The sequence below is a fragment of the Mya arenaria genome, chromosome 1, assembly GCF_026914265.1.
Source record: "Mya arenaria isolate MELC-2E11 chromosome 1, ASM2691426v1".
NCBI classification, from domain to species: Eukaryota; Metazoa; Mollusca; class Bivalvia; order Myida; family Myidae; genus Mya; species Mya arenaria.
Window position 1 is genome coordinate 18631357 of NC_069122.1, and position 26842 is coordinate 18658198.

Here is a 26842-nt window from a genome sequence, read left to right on the forward strand (position 1 = left end):
AAGGTACACAAACAAATAACAGGTTAAGGTGGAAAAGGTACACAAACAAATAACATGTTAAGATGGAAATGGTACACAAACAATTAGCAACGTTAAGACAGAAAGGATACATAAAAAAATAACTTGTTAAGACAGAAAAAAGGGTACACAAACAAATAACATGTTAAGACAGAAAAAAGGGTACACAAACAAATAACATGTTAAGAAGGAAAAAGTACACAATCAAATAACATGTTAAGACAGAAAGGGTACACAAACAAATAACATGTTAAGAAGGAAAAAGTACACAATCAAATAACATGTTAAGACAGAAAAAAGGGTACACAAACAAATAACATGTTAAGAAGGAAAAAGTACACAATCAAATAACATCTTAAGACAGAAAGGGTACAAAAACAAATAACATGTTAAGAAGGAAAAAGTACACAATCAAATAACATGTTAAGACAGAAAAAAGGGTACACAAACAAATGACATGTTAAGAAGGAAAAAGTACACAATCAAATAACATGTTAAGACAGAAAGGGTACACAAACAAATAACATGTTAAGAAGGAAAAAGTACACAATCAAATAACATGTTAAGACAGAAAGGGTACACAAACAAATAACATGTCAAGATGGAAATGATACACAAACAAATAATATGTTAAAACAGAAAGGGTTCACAAACAAATATCATATTAAAATGGAAAGGATGCCCAAACAAATAACAATTTAAGACGGAATCAGTACACAAACAAATAACATGTTAAGACTGAAAGGGAGACAAACAAGTTATATGTTAGGACAGAAATGGTACACAAAAGTGGCAAACCAAAATCGACAAAAATGTTTATATAAGTAAATAATTTATTTCATCGATGTAAAAAGCCATATATAACAGGCATGTGAAAATGCGAGATATAGTCTGAACACTTATAGAATCAACGTCAAGTCAGTCGCATTGCTATCAGATAAAATATTATGCACCTGATTAATTCCATACATTTTGTGCATATGGTATAAAAACACTAATATTGTTCTCGATTATATATGTTAGCAGTGGCGTAGCTTGCCCTATATTCATGTAGATTCATAAATGTGCTAGGGGGTCTGGGGGCGTGCCCCCCCCCCCTCCTGAAATATACGAAAACAATGGTGCAATGTGGTGAGTTCTGAGGTGCTTCTTTAGTACTGAAAAATGGACAGTGTTAGGATCTACAATTACTTTCACTTTCTATAAAATAGCAAACGACTAAGCCCGAGTTATGTTAATAATACTCAGATTGTCTAACAGAAGTCTAATTTTCGGTCCTTTTTGCAATTGATATACAGTCAAACCCCGTTGGCTGAAAGGGACCGGCGAAAATACTTCGAGCCTCAGAAAAATCGAGCCAAGCGGGATTTTTTACCTTAAGTATAAAGCAAACGGACCTTTACATCTAGTTCGAGCCAACGATGATTTCGAGCCAAACGAGTTCGAGCCAACGGGGTTCGACTGTATATAATTACATGTTCAATGTCCATGTGTATGTAACAGCATGTAAGGTCAAGTACGGATACTGGAACTTTGTCTGAATTATTTATTTTTTTGTCAGAATCATATGGATTCAGCCGCGAACTCGCGTATAGGCAGCTACGCGCCAGGTAATGGAATATATATTTTTATGCTGGATATGATACAACACGTGTACAAGCGTATAATCTAATAATGATGTACAAAATAATAGTGACATTTCATGACCGATATGCTCGTCCAGTGTGTGTATACCACGTGATAAATTACGTCATGTATACCACGTGATAAATTACGTCATGTATACCACGTGATAAAAAACGTTATATATACTACGTCGAAAGGCAACATTTTGCTTAAAATAAATACTTCAATCAAAGATAACTTTTCTTTTACTGCACCATTTTAAATGAAACAAAGGACAGTCTATGTGGCTTAAAGAGCCCCTCCTTCGTTTTATTACCGAAGTTTATTAAGGTGATTAGTTTCAACAAACACTTCGACAAACCTGGTTCCAAAATAATGATTTTGACAGTGCTCCGTCAGACGGCCGTATTGTAAAAGGTATGTCGAAGTGTTTTAAGAAACTCAACTCTCAATCAAATGCCAAGACCAAAGGCGGGGCTCTGTAAGTGGCGTAGACTGAGCTATGTTTCATTTAAAATGGTGAAGAAATATGAAAGTTATCTTTGTTTAAAGTCTTCATTCGAAGGAAAATATTGCCTTACAACGTAGCATTTATGACGCATTTTATGACGTGGTATACACACACTGTCGTCGGTATAATGGTTTATGATTTCATGAGTAAAAAATGATTATCACAGAACAAATAATTTTCAAAAACGTATCGGGTGCACGCAATGTACGGTTATAAGTATACCAAACTCCACACAGCGGTTCCTTCTCCTGACTACTCCTTCATTCACTCGTACATTGCGAGATTCGGAGCTCCCCGGCCAATTTTCATCGAAAACAACCTCGAATGTATATGGACGGTTTACAATGTCAGAAATCTTTACATTTTAAGTACGCTGCAAGTAGATCGCGTAGTAATTTCAATTAAGCAGTTAAACTGAATGACGGTAATCTGGAAATCTTAATTAGTTATGCAATAAATCACTTCACTAACAATCATTTTAAACTTAGATATACAAAATATACGTTAAAACACTACAATCAATTTATACTAGCATTTAGATTTTTACGAACTACTTCTACTGATGTACCGGCATACATCCAATGTTGTTTTCGATGAAAAATGGCCGAGGAGTTCCGAATGTCGTATATTGCGAAGGAGCTTGAATATATTCACATGTGCGGCGGATAAGGCGTACGACTACCACGTGTCAAGGCGCGTGTGACACACTTCTTCCGGTGCGGCAACTTCAAAGGGAAGCATATCCTCGTGCGGAGCCTCGTGTGACATTTCAGCTTTCACCTGTGAAAACGGAGACAGACATGTGTAAATGCATAGATCAAACATTTAACATTAATGTATTCGACCTACAAATCAAATTAAGATATCCGACGTGCATCTAAGTTCGAGGTAATCTTTGCTAATCTTACATCAGAAAATCCGATTTACATTTTACATGAATGTAATTGTTTGTTTCAGTGAGATATCGATTTTATTTTATCGACTGGGCACCGAAATTCATATTTTCACGACTGGTATAGCCACGAGAGAAAATATGAACTTTCGGTAATCTTTTTATTTCATGCTACCAACGAAGGTTTTAACGTTTTTTCTGTCTGTTTTAATCACCATGACGCACCCCGTTGAGTGCCTCATATTTTGACAGCATAACTGAATTATTAAAGTGCATGCCGGAATAAAATAGGGCTTAAATGCATTATACAGTTATTCGCAGCATTCTATTTTATAAACACACAATAAGCAAAAAAAAAATATTAACAGTACATATTGTTTCTACAAGATTATTTTTTTTTTGCAATTGCTCACACAACTTTAAAAAACAAGTTGACTGCGTATGAATACATAAATAGATATTTCATTCAGCGAGGCACAGATGAACTTGCAACATTAGTTTAGACCTGAAATTTGGAAATTAAATTAATCGCATCAATTTTTTTAAGCGTTTGCTGATTTAAAACGTGGAAGAAAACAAGTTTATAGTTGTCACTGTCACAGCTGTCAAAAATCATGCAGATTTATTGTATATGCGGAGTGATATTCCGAGAGACTGGAAAATCGCAAGTTTCTGGTGACCTGAAAATGTGTCTGCTTTTGTGAACAATAATTTGCAGTAAAGGTTGATGCTGTTTTTTATATTAGCTGCTCGAAGTATTGTGAAATAATTGGTGTGAATGTAGCAAAATTAAGCGGGAAGCTTAGCTTCTTCTCTGGATTGGTCATGACATATACCAGTGAACGAGCTCTACTAAAAGTAATGTCGACTATCGCAGCTAATAAGAGAAGGTCGGCTTTGGGGTTTAGGTGAGAAACTGGCCCCAATTTCTAGAAACTTCTTAAGCTTAACAGGCTTAAGTAGCTTATTTCAATTAGCCAAATTACATACTTAAATTGAATTATGATAGATGAAAAATGGTTAATTGTGATTATCATAATGACAATTCCTATCTACAGTATAAAAAACTCTTAAAGAAGTAAATCTTATGTAAATTATTGGAAAAAAAATCATGACCTAAGCTTAATTCTGCTATGAGGGACTTAAAAAGTTTCGAGAAATTGGGGCCAGAGTTTTAGTTTCTAGAGCGGTATTCATAAGACAGTTTAAGTCGTTTCCTAACTTAAGTCATTTTCTAAAGTTAAGATTCTTACTTATTATATGATACAATCGCTTCATAGTATCTGAAATACTTCATTGATTTGATTCAAGAAACATACCTTGATGTATTTTCATTTGACAACGAAAATTTTAGGAAATTGACTTAAGCTAAAAATGACTTAAGAAGTTGTTTGATGAATACGACCCCTGGCATACATCAAAACTGTGAGTGCTGGGTTTTCAGTTATATTTCAAAATTGCAAACTAGCATGCGATTAATTTCAATTTTAATGATGTTGAGAACCAAGTTTTGTCAACTGTCCATTTTATAATTTTTTGAAGCAGGCGCCTTAAGAACATGTATATAATATACAGGTGAGTAAGCACAAACTAGCGACCGATAGTAACGACCATCAACTTGATCGACCGATAAGAAAAGAGTTATCCCGCTTGATATTTTACAGGTGCTGTTAAAAGGAAGTAACTTTTGTTGTATTTACTATGGTAACCACAAGGGGAGCAACTCCAATTGTAAATTGAATAAGGAACAGGGAAGTTAAATCCAGAAAAAAGAAGTTCCCTTTTTAAAGCTGCACTCTCACAGATTTACCGTTTTTACAACTTCCTTCATATTCTTGGAATAAACCATTTTTTGGCGTACATATATGAAAACCAGTGATATAAGACTTTTCCTTTTAACGTTCGAAAACTAATGATTTATGGCTGACATTTGCACAAAACATCAATTTTTGATCATAAATATGAAATCTTGTGATTGTTTTGTGTCAGCAGTCTGTATCATTGATTTCCATGCATTTTCGCAAGAATTGGTTCGTTTCAAGACAAAAAGTAAAAAAAAGTTGTCAAAACATTTAATCTGTGCTAGTGCAGTCTTAAAAAAAACAGTGAAATATTAATATGTTATTACACTTTTTCAAAATGGTGAAATATCAAATTTATTTCACTGATAAATCTCTATTTACCACAAAAACACATGAAATAAATCTATGTTTCTAACGTAAATCTCCGGACCTTGGGTGGAGGGGGGGGGGCGTGGTTAACTGGTGCATAATGTGTACACTGAGTTTTAAGTAAATAGACATATGGACACCTTTGTAATTTAGACCAAATGTAAGGGTTGTGCACGATTTCACCACCGCCTATTGTTACCACATCGCTCCTTTAATATGTGACTACATTGACCATTTGTCAAACAACAACAGCAACAACAACAACGACAACAACAGCGACTACACCAACAGCAACAACAATAATAACAACAACAATAACAAAGACAGTATCATAACATTAGCACCAGAAGTAGCACCAGCAGTAGCACCAGCAGTAGCACCAGCAGTAGCAACAACACAACAACAACAATAACAACAACAACAACATAATAATAATAATAAAAACCTTTACGTTGTACTCTAATTGAGCTTCACATTAATCGAACTAGAGAATTTCTGCCATTTATGTGTTAAATGGGACTCCTCTTAGATTGCCAACAAACTACTTTTCGAGAAAACGTTTTCTTTACCCGAATGCATTTATACTACAAATCATTTCTCTCAGTAAAAAAAGTTTATGATAGGTTGCCATATGAAGAGAATGTAAATAATAGCTAAAATCTGACATTTAAACTTAGTTAAAAACATGGCAAGATATTTCCGCATACACACCGGGCATGACCCGAGGTAAATGCTAAATTTAATGTTAAAGCAAGTAAAAATAGTAAAAGAAATGCATTTAAACTGTAAGTTTTTTACTTTGGAAGATTTGTATTTTTCATATGTCTAATTGTATTTGCAACCCGAACGAAACGAAGCATTAAAAGCATAGAAATGTCATATATAAATCAATTACTTCACTACATGCTTAAAGATCTGATGAAAGTCGTTTTAATCAATTCGATAAATTTATCACCTTCTCTGCCTGCCTAAGTACCCGGATGAGATTACGGCCGGCGAGTTTTTGAAGGTCAGCCTCGTTCCAGCCTCGCCGCACGAGCTCAGCGAACAAGGCCGGGTAGGTGGACACGTCTTCTAGGCCAACCGGAAGTCTGCAAAAAAGAGTGACACGTATAGTCACGTGTAAATTGTAGGAATAGAAAATCGGTCAAAATCATAATTATAATCGATTCTGTGATAATACATTCGATTATCGGCGACCTCGGCTTTATCAATCATCGTTTTATCCCTAGTTCAATGAATACTTCGGCGAAGGTGTATATGGTGCACTTGGTATAAGTTATGTGTACAATAAGTCACGCGTTTATTATATATTAGTGTATATTATATACTTAGTGCATGCTTATTACAACTGATTATCTTGTATAATTGTATACGGTAAAAGGTACATGATCAATATACAATTGTTAACAACATATTATTGTACCAATGACATGTATAAAATAAATCCTTTTGTCAATTGATAAAGATATATTATATATTGTGTAAGGTACGTGTTATACAACGTATAAAACAAGTGTACATTTCCTAAGGTATGTGTATAACGTATAAGACACGTGTACATTTCCTAAGGTATGTGTATAACGTATAAGACAAGTGTACATTTCCTAAGGTATGTGTACAACGTATAAGACACGTGTACATTTCCTAAGGTATATGTACAACGTATAAGACACGTGTACATTTCCTAAGGTATGTGTATAACGTATAAGACACGTGTACATTTCCTAAGGTATGCGTACAACGTATAAGACACGTGTACATTTCATACGGTATGCGTATAACGTATAAGACACGTGTACATTTCATACGGTATGCGTATAACGTATAAGACACGTGTACATTTCATACGGTATGCGTATAACGTATAAGACACGTGTACATTTCATACGGTATGTGTATAACGTATAAGACACGTGTACATTTCATAAGGTATGTGTATAACGTATAAGACAAGTGTACATTTCCTAAGGTATGTGTACAACGTATAAGACACGTGTACATTTCCTAAGGTATATGTACAACGTATAAGACACGTGTACATTTCATACGGTATGTGTACAACGTATAAGACAGGTGTATCCTTCATAAGGTATGTGTTCAATGTATAAGACACGTGTACATTTCATACGGTATGTGTACAACGTATAAGACAGGTGTATCCTTCATAAGGTATGTGTACAACGTATAAGACACGTGTACATTTCATAAGGTATGTGTACAACGTATAAGACACGTGTACATTTCATAAAGTATGTGTACAACGTATAAGACACGTGTACATTTCATAAGGTATGTGTACAACGTATAAGACACGTGTACATTTCATACGGTATGTGTACAACGTATAAGACAGGTGTATCCTTCATAAGGTATGTGTTCAATGTATAAGACACGTGTACATTTCATAAGGTATGTGTAGAACGTATAAGACAGGTGTATCCTTCATAAGGTATGTGTACAACGTATAAGACACGTGTACATTTCATAAGGTATGTGTACAACGTATAAGACACGTGTACATTTCATAAGGTATGTGTACAACGTATAAGACACGTGTACATTTCATAAAGTATGTGTACAACGTATAAGACACGTGTACATTTTATAAGGTATGTGTTCAACGTATAAGACACGTGTATATTTCATAAGGTATGTGTACAACGTAGTATAAGACACGTGTACATTTCATACGGTATGTGTACCACGTATAAGACACGTGTACATTCCATAAGATATGTGTAAATGCATATTTAGCTACACGTGGCGTAGTTTTATAACCACTTTTAACGTGCACTAAGGCGCATGCTAGTATCATGAACGGTGTTTGAGTTAGGGACAAGAGTAAAGGTTTAGACCGACAAAGTTGTCGACGTTTCGATGTTTTTTCAGAAAAGAAGGATGCTGAAAAAAATATACTTACGAGGGGACACCGTCATAGTCAGCCCCTATACCCACGTGATCGACCCCAATAAGGTTCTTGATGTAATCTATGTGATCTGAAAGAAGGGGAGTAATAATGCAAATAATACGTGATTCGTAGTTGAGTAACACATACATTCCTTGTGAAAATTGGCCCTCCCAACAACGCATAGATTCAGTTTCCGGATATGGATAAGGTGCTGTTACGATAAAGATGGAGTTATAAAAAACCGAAAACATGGCATTTAGCGCATGCGCTGTGGACTTATGTAACTGTTTTCAGTTTCGAACTGTAGAAACTCGGGTCCCTCGAGTAGGTATTCCCAAAATGCTCAATACACACGTTGTTTAAAATGTATACCTGCGACATGGGCGAGGGTAGATTCTGTGCCGTTCATAGGATAACAAGTGACGTATTTGTCGTAAAAGTTCACCATCACCAATCCGCCGTTTGTTTTCTGAAAATACATGTTACGATAACGTGTAAATGGATTAAATTAAGGATTAAAACTGTTCTATTCGCTTCCGACTTTGTTTTTTACATTGCCGACCCAATCTTTCATTTGGTAATATAATTTTCCGTTAGCTCATTTGGGAGAGCGTTCGCTTCGGGTGCGGAAGGTCGGGGGTTCAGGCCCGGCTGCCTCAAACCGAAAAACGTTAAAATATGGCATTAGTAGCTACGTTGCCCAGCGTTCGGCATTTAAAGGGTAGTACTGGTAAATAGTGTACTCAGTACTGGTTTTACCCAGGAAGTTGTATCCAGTGTATCTGTTCTATACACCGAACCAGTTCACTGGCACCGGTTTACACTCTTTTTTTTAAATAAGAAGAAAAACCCCCTTATAATTTCAAACTAAAAATTACGATTCCCAAAATGTGAAAAATTATTGAAAAATATTGTTTTGTTTATAAATATGCACTATGTACTGTCTTTATATTCTCAAGGAGAAAGATTTTATCTTTTATTTTTTAAGAAAAAAAATGATTTTGAAAATTCGGTGGCAGTGAGCCAGTTATAGAACATAGCGGTCTACTCGCAAAAATCTAGGACACCACACCCTGATTTCTTGTATATAACATTTTTTCTTCAAGTCTTCCAATGCCTGCTTTTGATTGCGAGTTGCAGTCACTTCTTTATCATGTCACTTATATTCTTAACAGTGTGTGTATACCACGTGGTAAATTACGTCATATACTACTAGTATGCTACGTCGGAAGGCAACATGTTGCTTAAACTAAAGACCTCAATGATAACTTTTCTTTTATTACACCATTTTAAATGAAACAACGGGCAGTCTATACCGCTTAAATAGCTCTTCCTTCGTTGTATTACCGAAGATAAGGTGATTAGTTTCAACAAACACTTCGACAAATATGTTTCCAGAATAATAAGTTTGACAGTGCTCCGTCAGACGGCCGTATTGTGAAAGGTTGGTTGAAGTGTTTTAAAAAACCAAACTCCAATCAAATTCTGGTAAAAGACTGAATGTGGGGCTACGTAAGCGGCGTAGACTGTGCTATGTTTCATTTAAATGGTGACGAAATAGAAAAGTTATCTATGTTTAAAGTCTTCATCCGAAGCAAAATATTGCCCTCCGACGTAGCATTTTTGACGCAATTTATCACGTTGTACACATACACTGCTTAAAGTGACACTCTTATACCAAATCATTACATACAAATGCATAACCAATATCAATTTTGACTGATAAACCTTTTATCTTCTTACTAAATAATTCACTTATGGAAAATATTAATTACCTTTAACAAGATCGTAATCGTGTATTTAAAAGCAGAAAGCGCAAACATACTAAATGATTGGTGAATGCTAAAAGATTTACTGTGGTCTGCTATAGTCTCATAAGGCAGAAATACTGTGTTTTATGCTCATTGCCTTCTATTTAAACACGGCATCCTTCATAAGAACCATTGTTTTCGACAATAATTCATCCTTTTTGGACTATTGAAACAATATTATTAAATGTGGTAGATCTTATTTGGGAGTAAGAGTGTATCTTTAATCACTGGCCTCGGATTTTCAAACTCAATCATTTTTAAAAAAAATCTAAAAAAATCTTATAACTCTTAACTAAAAATCATAATACCGAAAATGCGAAAAACTATTAAAAATATGTATATGCTAGTATAATATACAGTACAAAGTGCATATTTATTAAATAAAATAGTTTTCAATATTTTTTCACATTTTCGGTATTATGATTTTTAGTTTAGAATTATAAGATTTTTTTGGATTTTTTTTTTAAACAATGATTGAGTTTGAAAATCCGGTGCCAGTGTCTTAAATATAGCGGACAGACCTTGATAAACTTAAATCAACAAAACACGAAGTCGATAACGATTCAGTCAGCTCGTGTTTATTTTCCCTGCACTTAAGATTGTTGCGATTTCTCAAACCATATTTGATCAGTAATAATAGACACACCGCACATTTAAAACATACTTTATTTCAAACGCAATTAACTTGAGGTTTATCAGGACTCATTCAGGCGGCAAGTGGGACATATCTTACATTGAAAACACGATATTTAAACCCGTTTTCATCATTTTTAAACAGGCAGGTTGCATGCATTTTGCGTCATTATAAATATCAGTTACATAGAGTGTAAGAGTTAAACAGTTTTATTTGTACCACCTAAAAAAACAACAACAAAAAACAACATTTGCCGATTTTTCTAACTTTTCATAAAAACACTATTATATTGAGGAAGAAAAAAACAAAATAAACACATACACACACGTTAAAAATCAAGTTAGCTCGATAGCGCCACCACTACTCGACAGCGCCACCACTAGGGCAACAGCGCCACCACTTTTATAAATATGTGCATTTTTCCTTTTTAAGAAGTGCTTTTTAGGTTTGGTTGTGTTCCGGCATAGGTACAATACATAACAGTTATGTTTGCATGCGTGAGAATGTTCTTACGGGGTGTGTAAGCACCGAAATGTACATGCTATGCAATCAGATCTCAAAATATGCACACGTCTGATTCGGGTAAAAGCTCCAGGCAACACAATTTGCACAATATTGAAACGAAATAGTAACCAGCCTACAGTAGAAGTGTTCTTACACGGTACTACATTCTCCGATTTCCGAAATATATCCGTTAAATGAAATTATCAAATAAAATATAAATCGTACTCACGTTTGTTCATGTAAACATAGGGCACAGCACCACCACGGAAGTGGCGACAGCTCTTTTTCTTTGCACCGCCGTAAACTGGTGGAGCTGGCGTTTACAGGCCGTGTATTAGACACATCGTAAATATCGCTCAGGTAGTGCACCAGTCAATTGTAACCACGGCCCCCAGGTCCGGGGGTATACCGTGGATAGCGGGGAAAATTGGCCGTGTTTTTACCTCTCAGGTGGCCCCGCAGTGCCGGGTGAATGCGGTGGTTTTGTCTTTGGGCCCAAAATAGCGGGGAACGGTCCTTACCTAGGGTCCCTGGGATGCGGGGGCATTTGGAGGGGATTTAACCAGCAGTTCGTCCCCGCAGGGCAGGGACCCGGGCTTGGCTGGACCGAAAGTCAAAGTCCCGGCTATTCCCCGGACCTGGGGGAGCCGTGGTTACAATTGACTGGTGCATAGTGATTAAGTATGTTTACTTAATAGAAAATTTCTTAAAGCATTGCTTCAATGGTTAAGTTTGGTAACAATGCGTTACCGTAAGTTTAAGAACGTCGTCCTGTACATTCCGGTAGTGGTTACAGAGCGCAAAGGCGGAGGAGTGGCTGTAGATTACAGGTGCGCGCGCAATCGCCAGTGTTGAAACCATGGTCGCCTTGGCAACGTGTGCCAGGTCCACGAGCATTCCGATACGATTCATTTCCAAAATAACTTGCTGAAATATATAGAAAACAACACTTTAGAGCTTTAATAAAAACTTCACTCTCACAGATATACCGTTTTTACAACTTTTTTTATCTTTAAATGAGCATTTTTTGCGCCAAAACTGCAAACCAGTGATTCAAGACTGCTGACAAAAGATCAGATCGCAGATATGCATATTTGCGTTCGAAACTTAATGTTTTATGGCTTAAAGAGCGTTACTAACGGTTTAAGAAAAATGCATTAAACATTTTTTTTTAACTTAAATAAAAAAAAAATCTGCGGTCTAATTTTTGTCAGCAATCTTATATGCCTGGTTTCTTAGAATTTTCGCATAAATTTGCTTGTTCCAAGACAAAAAAAAGTTGTAAAAACGGCCAATCTGTGAGAGTGCAGCTTTAAACAAATTTAAAAGTCCTGATGTAAACCCTCCTTCGAAATCAGTGGTATAGAGGTATTTTATGTATAGTATTCGCATTATAAATAATTTAGACTTAATACGGGCTGGCCTGGGATGGTATTCGATATTGGACTTAATTAGATACAAGAACGATGTATCTAATCGGACAAAATTATGTAAAGATGGACTAATTACATCCCTGATCAATTATTTGAGTAATCTGAATAATACAATTAATTAATTGTAGTGTATTAGCGTGATTTTATTATCATTAAGTTATTATGAATTTCCCGTAAAGTGTAATTTTGCATTAAATCAAAAAAGGTCACAAGTGTTAATTCATAAAGGTTAACTGCTTAATTTAAATTACTACGCAATCTACTTGTATCGTATAACCGTTGTTGCTTTCGAAAAAAGATTTACGAGGTGTTCCTATTTTATTACTTTAGAGCCGATTCTTTTCTTTCCGTTATTATACGACTCTACGTTATACCATAAACACTCTAATTCGTAAACATGGTTAAAAAGCAATTAGAATTATCATCAAAAACACATGTCACGTGTACCTTTCCAAATCCCTGAACATTGTAATTTTAATAACAAAATGGACTCATGTGTACCTTTTCATGCTCCATAACTTAAATTTTAATAACAAAATGGACTCATGTGTACCTTTCCAAATTCCAGAACTTTAATTTTAATAACAAAATGGACTCATGTGTACCTTTCCAAATTCCAGAACTTTAATTTTAAAAACAACATGGATTCATGTGTACCTTTCCAAATTCCAGAATTTTAATTTTAAAAACAACATGGATTCATGTGTACCTTTCCAAATTCCAGAATTTTAATTCTAAAAACAAAATGGACTCATGTGTACCTTTCCAAATTCCAGAACTTTAATTTTAATAACAAAATGGACTCATGTGTACCTTTCCAAATTCCAGAACTTTAATTTTAAAAACAACATGGATTCATGTGTACCTTTCCAAATTCCAGAATTCTAATTTTTAAAACAACATGGATTCATGTGTACCTTTCCAAATTCCAGAATTTTAATTTTAAAAACAACATGGATTCATGTGTACCTTTCCAAATTCCAGAATTTTAATTTTAAAAACAAAATGGACTCATGTGTACCCTTTCAAGCTCCAGAACTTTAATTACAATATTGATTCATGTGTACCTTAACAAATTCCAGAATTTTAATTTTAAAAACAAAATGGACTCATGTGTACCTTTCCAAATTCCAGAATTTTAATTTTAAAAACAAAATGGACTCATGTGTACCCTTTCAAGCTCCAGAACTTTAATTACAATATTGATTCATGTGTACCTTAACAAATTCCAGAACTTTAATTTTAATAACAAAATGGACTCATGTGTACCTTTCCAAATTCCAGAACTTTAATTTTAAAAACAACATGGATTCATGTGTACCTTTCCATATTCCAGAATTTTAATTTTTAAAACAACATGGATTCATGTGTACCTTTCCAAATTCCAGAATTTTAATTTTAAAAACAACATGGATTCATGTGTACCTTTCCAAATTCCAGAATTTTAATTTTAAAAACAAAATGGACTCATGTGTACCCTTTCAAGCTCCAGAACTTTAATTACAATATTGATTCATGTGTACCTTAACAAATTCCAGAATTTTTATTTTAATAACAGCATGGATCTATTTATTGTACCTTTCGAAGTCTGTTAGTCCAACCTGAGCATAATTATACTAATAACAACATGGATTGTACCTTTCCAAATCCCTGAACATATAATTGTAATAACAAATTGAACTCATGTGTACCTTTCCAAATTCCAGAATTTTATTTTTATAACAACATGGATTTATTGTACCTTTCCGAAGTCTGTAAGTCCACCAAGTGGTTTTTCGTCCGCCGTCTCATTATAGTCGGGTGCGTCTTGGCGCCAATTGTCTGCCCTGAAAAGATAGAGAAATTAGAATATTACGTTATTATGCTTGGTTTGTAAAAAAGACAGATGAGAGTATCGATTTCTTCTTTAGGGTAAACGCCAGTTTCATCGGGCAGAAACTACATTAAAGGTACCTATCAGTGGTTCGATTATAAAACTGTATCGCTGATATACTCGAAATAGTATTATTGTGTGCACTATGTCCATGCTTATGCATAATACCTTCAATTTTGTATGTCTAAAATGTTGTTTTGCTATGCGACAGTGTCACCATGAGAAGGAGGCGTGTTGCAAGATTTATGTTTGTATATCATAACAAGACAGCCTGTTCCGTCAAGGACCTGTGTCTGTAGGACGAAGATCGCGGCGTCCCGTACGAAATAAAGGGGCGGATTCCGGGCGGATTCCGGGCGGAATTGAGGCGGAATTGGCACGGAATCGGTGAATTCCGCCTGGAGTATGGACGGAATCATTATTCCGCCCGATATCCCTCTAAGTTTCTAATGGATTCTGGGCGTGAAAATATTGGAAGTTCCAGGCGTAAACAAATTACGGGCGTATTTATATACCCTAACATTTGTGTAACACGGAATTTCGTACTTTGTTTTTTATACGAAACCTTTGGGACGGAATATCCTACTTAAACATTTTAGTGGCGCGTAATTTCGAACTTAGCCTAATATTTTCAGCCAAAAAAATCCAAAATAATTCGAAAGTCATGAAAATTATTGAATTGTTTTTGTTCCCTTTATCATTTAGATTTCACATAGCGAGTTAAAAGCTAAACATCTTCCATGCTTTCATCTGAACACCGCATACTCCATGTAATATAAAATATGCAACAAAAATAAAAATAAAGGTCAAACACATAAAGGAAAATGAATACATGACCCCATGATATAAATTTACACTCAGCTTTTATGAACTTTAAAGTCAACTTAAAAAGTTACTTATGACACTAATTTGGACATTATAACATCAACCACTAATATCAATTAAAACTAAACTTACCTTAGTCGGCTATAAATAATTGACTTCCACTCGATTCGAGGTCATCATGTACACTACTGTGCTTCAATATTTGACTCACCGATAAGCCTCATGGGCTTTCAATGGGGTACAAGACCCAGCTGTTTATAAATACTCGCCTTATCTTGCAAAGATCTGGTCGGATTTCCCTTTGAGAACCTTAACCTTTATTTACTCCGGTCATGTGTTTCACAAGCGGCCCTTTCACAAGATGTACGACGCTTTCGAAAAATGGATAACTAGACTTTTACCAAGAAAACATTTGAACTTGCGTGAGAAACGTTATAGTTAAAACGTATGGTTGTGTGTATTGACCAACAGATGGAACATTAGCCGTGATTGATAAGAATAACGCGGACTTGGGGTGTCTTACAAATTTTGAATCGAGAAATAAAATGCATATGCTGTGTGAGACTGGCAGATAATCAAATGCAACACTTCAAAGAGGTTCGTGGTCATGAAAGATGGAGGTAACTTTTCTATTTCTCGTTTAACCAGTTTTGAAATTGTGTTTGTCTGTTCTCACTTTTACAACTATTTTGTTTGATTTACATAGAGTAAGTTTGATGCGATTAAGAATGCTTAGTTTATGCTTTACAAAATATTTGGTTGGGTATCAATACTATGTTTATTATAACCATATTACCTTATATTTGCCTTGTTACATAATTTTCACCCGAAAAGCATTCTCGCAATCATTAAACTTCACAAAGAAGTTCATATGTGCAACGAAAGAAGATATCAGCATTAACCCTCGGCTTTCCGCGAAAGTTTCCGAGTAAATTACAATTGCTGTCGGTGTTATCAAAATGAATCTTGCCGGAATCTACCGAGTTCACATAATATATTCATTTTAATATGTTTGTTTAAACAACAAAACGTTAATTAAGTTCTGCATTATGCTGGAATAACGGTTTTAGTCTTGATTTTAAAAACAATCTTTAAATTAAAAAAATATTAAACAGAAATAACTGCATTACACATGTGTTCTTCTTGATATTTCAGCAGCCACTTTCACACGCAGAAGTCGACTGCATCTCCATCAACAAATTTCACAGCAAAGGTAATGGCTTTCTCGAGTAAACCTCTAAAGTGCTTAATTAATTAATGTGCCATATATGTTTTATAAAGATGTAATTCGTGATAAAATAAGGGTATGAATGAGAGCAGTTATATTTATTAAAATTATATGGATTATGTAAACAGCTAAAATAAGTCGTCATTTAATTGTAATAAGGTGATTGTTGCAATTAATCAAACAACTTTTACAGTTATCGGAGAAGGGCAACTTGGCAAGAAAACTCATGCCAACCATCCCCACTCCTGTAACACCAGGCAACTCTGTTGTGGTAAGAATACATTTCAATATTGCTCAGTCATCACGTCTTCTGGCCTCCCGAAACATAATCATGTTCTCTACTTATTTTGTTCATACACATATCAGAATGTTAATCAAACGGTTATTTCAGGAGTCGTTGCTACCTTAATGAGTGTGCTGCAAGAAACACTACAAATTTAGTTAAACCTGTTTGTTTAATCATAATGTTATGATACTATAATGGCAAATAAAACCTTACGCTCAGAAGTTTGTGACTTTGAAAAGATAAATAACATTTTCTTAACTAAACTGACTTTAATAACCATTTATTTGAAATACGATTCAACCAGCCTTGTACTATGACATGCAACTTAAATGGCATTTTACGTATGACTTTATTTCTGTAATTGTTGACATGTGTTACAGGGTTATCCATGGATCATGTTTCAATTCAGGAGTGTAAATTATGCAATTCCTATAAATAAACCTGAAATACACAATTTCAATAGAAGGAAATCATTAAAACTTTATTTACAAGATACAGTATAAGAAAACTTTCCCAAGTTTCAACTTATTGACAGGTGAGGCTATTACCTCACAGTGAGGTTTATAGAACGAAACATGTACCAATGCTATCCGAAAGAGGGCAAACGTAGACAACTTGATGTATGACCTCATTGACAAGGTGTTCACCATTACCAAACTGGCGAACTCCATGGGGAACTAGTATTGGGAAACCTCGCCCTAGTGATGCAAGAAAGCATATGCTTGGCCACTGGCAATACTCGAAGGTAGATACTGTATTACAAGTACACTGCCTAAAATATAATCATAAGGCAGAAGTAAAGGCTCATGGTTACCCTTTTACAAATCATTGTGCAAATTCATATACCGAAGACTTAGGTATCCATACACAGAGTTAAGCAATATAGCACTTGTCTTATATCACTTTTATAAGTGTGTTGTTGTTGTTTTGAGAAAAAAAGCTTTCAGTTTTCTTATGATAAGAAAGCTTATACTTTCGGTTTAATAAAAAAAATATAATGTCTTATTTTCAGAGTATGTGATATGACAGAAAATGCTGCCATGACGTTCCCTGGCCACCACTAAGAGGAACACGTATGCGCGATAACAGTTGACGAATACTAGATGGATGAACAATAAGGAAGTACTCATTCTACTGTGAAGTGTACTTGTGACTTGACTTATATTTTATAGCTAATATGATAATCTAACTTTTATTATTCTGCGTATTTATATTTGAAATGGAGAATAAATTGAGTAAGCTTTAGTATGGTTATTCGCATTGTTTTTAAGTCCGTGAATTAATCATAGTTTTCGCATGTAAATTATTGCGCACATAAAATTAAAATTAATTAAACTCCATGTGACATATGTATGAATATCCGCCCGTAAACTAAAATTCTGCCAGTAACTGAAATTCCGTGTGAATCTGAAATTCCGCACGTAATCTAAAATTCCGCCCACAACTGAAGTTTCGTCTCATTCTGAGTTGAATTCCGCCCGTAACAAAATATCAAGCTAAATCTGAAAATCCGCCCATAACCTGAAATTCCGCCCGGTATTTTAATTCCGTCCCACCTCATTTACATATTTCGCCCCAAAAACCCGGCTGGTTCCGCCTCTAACACTAAACATTATATTATTCAAACTACGCCTGGAAAATATCTCCGCCCGTACGGTGTATCACGTCCAAGACCCATGTCTGTAGGACGACTGTCACGGCGTGTCGCGTCCAAGACCCATTTCTGTAGGGCGATTGTCACGGCGTGTCGCGTCCAAGACCCATGTCTGTAAGGCGATTGTCACGGCGTGTCATTTCCAAGACCCATGTCTATAGGTTGAAGGTCACGGCGTGTCACGTTCAAGACCCATGTCTGCAGGGCGACTGTCCCAAAGTGTCGCTTCCAAGACCCATGTCTGTAGGGTGACTATCACGGCGTGTCGCTTCCAAAACCCTTGTCTATAGGTTGAAGGTCACGGCTAGTCGCGTCCAAGACCCATGTCTGTAGGGCGACGGTCTTGGCGTGTCGCGTCCAAGACCCATGTCAGTAGGGCGACGGTCACGCCTTGTTGCGTCCAAGACGCATGTCTGTAGAACGAAGGTCACGCCGTATCGCGTCTAAGACCCATGTCTGTAAGGTTATAGGTCAAGGTCACGCTTGAGGGTCATTGCTTAAAAGTCCTTGTATGAAGGTCAATGTCACTGTTTAGGGACAAATTCCTTGTGTTTTGGGCTTGTCTAGTCTGTTAATTGCCCATGCATGGGTAAATTTCAAACAAGTTGGCACCAAACTTCACCATGAGGAGGCAGCGTGTTCAGAGCAGAGCCCATTTACGTAGATCAATGATCAGGATCAAACCCAGGGTCGGATAACAAATAATTCTATATTTAGCTTGTTTTACATCGCTGCCATACATATATGTATATATATATATATATATATATATATATATATATATATATATATATATATATATATATATATATATATATATATATATATATATATAAACTTTCAAACAATTATAGTCAAGGTTAAAGAGAAATCTTTCCAAGAACTGTTCCATGGTCGTGGCATTGGCTGGCCGCCAAACATTTACAGTCGAACCCCGTTGGCTCCAACTCGCTTGGCTCGAATTCCTAGTTGGCTCGAACTAGATGTAAAGGACCGATTTCTTTATACTGAAGGTAAACAATCCCGCTCGAATGTTCCGAGGCTCGATGTATTTTCGCCGGTACTTGGGAGTTCGAGCCATCGAGGTTCGACTGTAGTTTATTCAATGATATCATTATATCCATAAACTGATTTCTTTTATTTCTGGCCTAATACTCACAAGCAATATTTACCTTACTCACTTCTGAAAATAGTAATGTTAATGACTGGAAAAGGTTGAGAATGCGTCTTTTAAGATTCAAAAATATAATTTACCAAGGAGTGTTGCAGCTATGTGTGACGGTCATGTATCTGACCCCGAGGTCATAGAACATGCGCAGTGAACCGAAACTGCTGTCAATGGAATGACCTCCTTCCAATCCGACCAAGCTTCCAATCTTTCCCATCTTGAATGCGTCCAAGATTCCTTTAAACAGTAGTATAAGCAGTTAAGCGTTGACGAACAATATTTATCTAGGCCCGAGGTCAAGTGACATGCGCAGTCCCTCACTTGAACACTTCAATGACTAACAGATAAACTCTGATATTGATATTGATATCATTGGATCAAAGGTCAAGGTGCCGTTGACCTTAAGCTGAGTATCCATTTACAAGCAATAACTAAAGAACCCTTCGGCCCACGAACCTCAAGCTTGGTAGGCAGGTTGGTCACGACCAGTAAATAAACTTTGAAATTTAGGTCAGTGGGTCAAAGGTTAAGGTCGTGGTGACATTGAACAGAAAAACAACATTTCCGATCAATGTATGAAGAACAATGGAACCAATGGCCCTAAACTTGATAGGAAGCATGGTCATGACCGGCACAAAACCCTATATAAACTTAATTGACAATTTCAACACAAACATAATGGATAACACTCGTGTTAAGTGGCAGACATTTGCTCCATCTCGACTCCTCCGACGGTCGAGTGGGATTCCCAGCCATGATAAGCAGCTCATGCTCAAGACAAAAAACAACAACATTTATATTTAAAGGAAAACATCAATGATTGATACCTTGTGCGGTTGTCACCCATTGGAATGTGTCAGGGTAGCGTGTGACGTATTTCTTGATGACGTCAAGTTGCTCGAGGGAAAGAAGAACGGCGTCCTTGTATTGGGACTTACAAGGAACGTAACACGCCCAGAACTGTGAAATATAAAATTGTTAGTATGTATAACCGTATAGATGTAACGTCAGGTAGTTTGTGATGACGTAAATCATTTTTGTTTATTATGACGCACAAACAATTCAAATTAAGCTGCACATTCAAATAAAAATATGTAACCTATCTATCTAGTCGAACCGTTGCATTGTTTCGTAATAAAAACTTACAGAATTGTCTATTCGATTATAAGATCTGGACGGGACCAAATAAAGTAACGTCTGTTGACATGTTTGATGACGTCTAGGAGCGTAGCTAGCTCTTAATTCAAGTGAAATTATAATTGTGCTAAGGGGATTTCGGGGGTATGCCTACTCGGAAATTTTTGAAAACCATTATGCATTCTGGGCGTTCTGAGGTGCTTTATTTAGCACTGGAAAATGGATAGTTTTAGGATTTTTTTTCAAAATCATGAGGATTCAGCCGCAAACTCGCGTAAAGGCAGCTACGCGCCTGACGTCAGGTTACTTAAAGAAATAAAATGCTACGAATAAAAACCATGGTCATACTAAAAATGTCTTTAATATTTTTCTTCAACGAGACAAAAAAAAACATGAATTCATGTGTATACCTGTGCCCCAAGTTTTCCCTTCCGGAGCCTCGGTATATCGGTATGAGAGAGATTCGTGTTCCAGGTCTTACGTAGATCTGACGTCAGATCAACCGTATACACAGCCGTATTGGAGTAACGTCGGTAGCGGTATGGTAGATCGTTGTGCCTAAAGAAATAAGATACAGACGATGATAAATATCACTGTCAATTATGGTTGGCAGCCCTTAATCTGAAGGAGTCATCGGAAACTACAGTGCGTCGACTTGACTGTCAACTCTAAGTCGCACAAATGCTTCATCATGATCATGATCATGATCGTCATAACTATCATCATCATCATCATTATCATCATCATCATCAGCAGCAGCAGCAGCAGCAGCAGCAACAATATCATCATCATCATCATCATCATCATCATCATCATCATCATCATCATCATAATCATCATCATCATCATCATCATCATTACCATCATCATTCTCAGCAGCAGCAGCAGTAGCAGCATCATCATTATAATCATCAGCAGCATCATCATCAACATCATTACAATCATCATTTTAAGCAGCAGCATCAGCAGTAGCATCATCATCATCATCATCATCATCAGCAGCAGCAGCAGCAGCAGCAACAGCATCGTCATCGTCATCATTATAATCATCATCATCATAATCATCATCATCTTAATTATCATCTTTATTATCATCATCATCATCAGCAGCAGCAGCAGCAGCTTCTAAGCAGTAGCATCACCATCACCATGAGCAAATTCGTTTCATTGCATGTCTGTCATAAATATGTTCCCTTCGAAAGTTTTAAATCGCTACCAAATCACCGGATATTCATGTGTGGTCGTTGAAGTAAGTGTTTACAACAAGAATATCAAGTTTACAATATGAATACAACGAGATATTTATAGCATCCACAGTCGACTTTGGTTTGTTTTGAATAAAAATCGGTGAAACGCATTGACCTTGAATATTTATAATAGATATTAAATGTGGCAGAAAGCACATTTTGATTGCGTGTCAACTTAAGTGCGGGCTTCTATATGAAGCATGTGTCAACATCTTGTGAAATATATATTACTACCTCATAAGTAAGTATTACAGTTTTGAGATAGCTGAAAAGCTTAAACTACTGTGTGCATTATTTGTTATTTCGAGTTTACCTGTCTACTTTTGCATAAATCAAATGTTTACTAGACTGAGTTTATATGGGCCATCATTTACTACTTTCATGGGGTAGGATAAAAGCCCTCGTTTTCGTTTCACAGTAAAATCTGGAGAGTAGCAAATCATATAAGGAGTTTAAAACCAAATTAATACTAAAAGCTGAAACCCTTAAGCAAATTGATGATATTTGCTCAAATATCGTCCTTGAAATCCACAATTTTCATTAGCGTTAATAACGCGATTGAAAATTAAATAAGGCTGTGGTGTTGCTTGATTGGTTGATTGACATTATTACGTGATGTTATCAATGTATCCTTAACAGGTCAACATATCCACCAAATTTGTGTAAGTCTCAGTGGCCGTGTGGACTAGCCGTCTGTTTTCTATTTTTTTTTACTTTACCGGTGTGGGTTCGAACCCAACTAAAAACAAAATAAAATTTATGCCATAACTTTATTTTTTCTGCAAATTCGATATCATAGAGTAAAATAATGACAAAATAAGTGTTTTTAGATGCATAACCGGGAAAACAAATGTTTCATCCAAAAATATGAGAGAGTCACTTTAAATATTATTTTGTGTTTTGTTTCTATAACAAGATATCATTTTGATTTGATGTTAATATCAGAAATCTGTGTTTCTCTAAAGACTGGCAACTGAAATTATTTGACAATACAGGGGAATCTATTCTAAGTTATGCCTGTGAAATATGGGGCTATGGTGACCATAACCAAATAGAAAAGGTTCAAATTGATTTTATGAAGCATATTCTGAAATGCTAAGAGAAACATGCTATGCTGTATGGTGAGCTTGGTAGATTCCTACAATCATCAAGAAACCTATAATAGGATTTGGGTATAAATTTATTCATATCCGATACAATCTCTCATATATTATGTATAAGTTTCTAGATAAAAACAAACTCTATCTTCCATTAGTGTTCAGACTCAGGCATTCGCTAATGGAACGCCGGTCAGATTCACAGTTAATCATTTAGAAGAGCTCGGACTACCAAAAATCCACCAGGTAGATTGCCATCGCCACATTGTCATTAAATAACGTAAACAGCGCCAAATTTCCATTCAGCCATGAAGTGTTTTTAATAAAGTGAATGATTTTGAAACTGATCGATCACGCAAGCACGTTCGTGGTTAATTTCCAACTGAACGATGCGAAAATTGGAATCTTTCAGTTGCGCCCGGCCTGTCGACTTAATCACGTAAAAAACCTAAAAATAGCACTCACTATTCAGGGGCGGTTCCAAGGTTTGATATAAGAGGCGGCGTTACTTGAGGGTGTAACCTTTTGACTTGCACCCCGCCCCCAAGAATTTTAAGTGTTGACGGACGGGGGTGTTGGTACTTCCCCAAGAAAATTTTAACAATTTCTAGTCCGAAATGACTGCATTTTGGGCATATTCCTTAACCCTTTTTCTCCTATTATGAATTTAAAAGTACATTTGGGCGATTTATTTTTTCGGGCGGGGCGGGGGGGGGGGGGCGGTAGCAACCCCCTGTATCCGCTGATGCTTTTACTTAAACGCGAAACATTTTAATAAGCTGAGGCAGAAATCTGAAAATATCGTTTTCTTTTTATAATTCATATTTGTTTTGAATTAAGTTCGATTAACATGCTACTTGAGTGCATACTATTGTACTTACACCTTCTATAATGTTTTCAAACTGCATCAAATTATTTCTGATTTAATTAATTATAACATGTATTATTCATATATGATACTTTCTTAGGCAACACCGTGCTGTATAATCATACATGAAAATCATATAAATCGGCTAAAGCAACATTATACATGAACATTGCGAAAGTTTCTTTCATGCGAATGATTTAAACTTCATAAAATAGTACGATGAGTTGTTTACAATTTCTATCTGTATCATACAGCGCACTACGTAGGATATTGAAGGACTATGTTTAAAACCACTTCGATGCTTCACGCAAGCAAAGCTAAGCACAGGCGGTAGTATAAAATTAGTTAGAGAAGGAAAAACGTAACAAAATGGGATATTTAAAGAATGAATTGCGGTATTGATGTCATTATCTGGGTATGAACGAAGTAGGGGTGGTTAAAGTGTCCGAATTTGACCAACCCAATTGCGTTCATATCCCAGATAATGACATCAATCCCGCAATTTATTACTTATATTTACACCAATAGTTCATTATTTTATTGAAGAATTGTTAATAACCCCAACTTCGTTTCTTTTACGAAAACCTTACAGTAATTCTTTCTCACCCATTCTGTAAATAGAACGACCAGACCGTAACCGGAAACAGTTTATCATATGACGTTGCAATAACAAGGGAAAAGATCTACCACTTGAAATATCTTTTAAACGTAAAATTGAAACACAAATGGCAACAATTCATTTAAAATCTCAAAAATAAACGCTTTCTAAGATGTTATTTTATTTTTACGGGACCTACTGACACAATACAAACAATAACAAGATAAACAATTTCCATGTATATTGTTATGCAATGATTCGCGATCTGAACATATCCGAAGTTGGATTAATCGGATGATAACCGCAATTGCCAAAGGGCAATAAGATTGATGCTTCACAGTTTCAGACAGTGAAAATATCAATTACATTTTTTCACAGTTTTGAAATTTTAAATTGCCTACTCTCGTTCATAAACAACTTTCAACAACGTCATTCCAAACGCTTTAAAATTAAAAAAATAGAAAATCAATGACTTATAATTCCCATTTAAAGCATATTATGTAAAGAAAAAATAATCAGTGTAAGAAAGCAGTATATTTCACCTCTTGAACCCCAAAACAGAATAATCGTAAACTATAAATTATCTTACTCGCTCGGTGAAAAATATAACGAACAAACAATTCAGGTTTATTAGCCAAGGATTGCAAACTGTCTTACATTCTTTCTTAAAAATTATGATAATATAAATAAATAGAAGATAATTGTTTGTTTCAGTGTAAGATAGTCATATATTTCCCCTCTTGAACACCAAAAGTGGATTCTCGTGAAATATAAATTTTGTCGCTAACTCGGTGAAATATATTACGATATAGAACAAGATACTATTTTTTAAACTTCATTAAAAGAAAAAAAGTCTTAATTATTGATTGAAGATGGGGGTTTCATCCACAAATTCTACATTTGTATCAAGTACCCAATTAAACAAAGCAGTACAGAGCGTAAAAACGACTTTTAATATCGGGTGTATCCGACGACGTTACATATCGTGCGCACATGTCTCCACTCAAGAAAAAAACACGGTCTTATAACTAAAAAATCTACTAAACGGCATTTTAAATGGTTTTGCTCACCCGTCAACCAACGGATAACTATCCAGAACACATTTCGCCTTGTCCAGGTTAGAAGCTGCGTATGAACAGTCCACTACCGGAAGATCAGTGCCCTCACTTCCGGTCTGACCGCTGCTGGAAGACCCCCCGTCAACATCCGCGCCGCCGGAAGTCGTGTCCTTGTTCTGAGTGGCCACCACGGCGAGTGCGATCACAAGAGCAAGCACGGCGACAATCAAGACGAACAACGCTCCGTAAACGACGCGCGTTTGCATTTTCGATTTGCTTTTGTCTTCGAATAAAATTGTCCTCGAATTAACTGTAGCACTTCCGGAAGAGTTTGAATAGGCCACGCATTCGTTTTCATCCATGTGAGATTAATGCAAATATACACCAGTTTATGCCGAGTCAAGAATACATATTCTTATCAAACACATCTAGATGCAAAGTCCGGTTCGCTTTGAATTATTATAATGGGTACTGGAACGAGACGGCGGCACGCATTAATGTTAACCTTATCTATGTAAATGAGTGATTTTGCATACGCAAATATAAATTATAGGTTGAAGTGTTGACAAGCAGTTTCAAGACGTTCAGATCGTGTAAATCTTACAAATGTACTTTGTATTGCAGTTCTTATTTATACTGTTTATAAATCCTCTAGCATATAGTAATAAAGTTAAGTAAATAACTATACAATGTAGTCCTATACACTGTTTATTCATAAAACCAGTGAGATAAGAGGTAAGGGATATGATGGTGAACTCACTGGTGCAGAACATGTTACCTAAAAGCAGCTCAACAATAATGCAGTTAACACTACTTGAGAAGTATAAATGCATATATTTGTCGATGGCAGGCAATGCATGTATGCACAGGTGATCGTTCAAAAGAAACGCATGTGTACACGACTTCGATCATATTACGCGCTACATTGACTCTAGCGTAGCCTCGGGGACCCGACCCCCCGCCACCCCTCCTCCCCTTAAATTTTACTTTTTCAATGAAGGAGAAAAAAGTAATAAACGCCTTAAATGCACCAATTCGGACACTTATTTGTTAACATGTTTTTGGCGAAGGACCCCTTAACCCTCTTGCAAACACTTTTAACCTCAACAAAATAAGTTCTGAGGGAGGAGCGCAAGTCAAAAACTTACGTCACTAAGTTACGCCCCCACTAAGGCGAAATCCTTGATTTAAGCATCGTCGGCAACCATGTTACTTTCTTCCGTTACACTTCATAGACAACGAAGCAAAGCGTAGTGTGTATCAGTGGTATCCGACGATGGATTAAAGGGACC

The 26842-nt window shown here is 35.9% G+C and overlaps 1 protein-coding gene across 1 annotated transcript; it reads right to left on the reverse strand.

The window, feature by feature from the left end:
- Nucleotides 1-833: 833 nt before the first annotated feature.
- LOC128231501 (dipeptidase 1-like) lies at nucleotides 834-26304 on the reverse strand. Its single transcript, XM_052944423.1, has 10 exons — nucleotides 25563-26304; nucleotides 21093-21240; nucleotides 20373-20505; nucleotides 19632-19782; nucleotides 14253-14337; nucleotides 11829-12005; nucleotides 8502-8598; nucleotides 8142-8217; nucleotides 6174-6309; nucleotides 834-2935 (listed from the first exon to the last, which is right to left on the reverse strand). The coding sequence occupies exons 1-10, from the start codon at nucleotides 25910-25912 to the stop codon at nucleotides 2834-2836; spliced, it is 1455 nt and encodes a 484-aa protein (XP_052800383.1). The 5' UTR covers nucleotides 25913-26304; the 3' UTR covers nucleotides 834-2833.
- Between the last annotated feature and the right edge of the window lie 538 nt (nucleotides 26305-26842).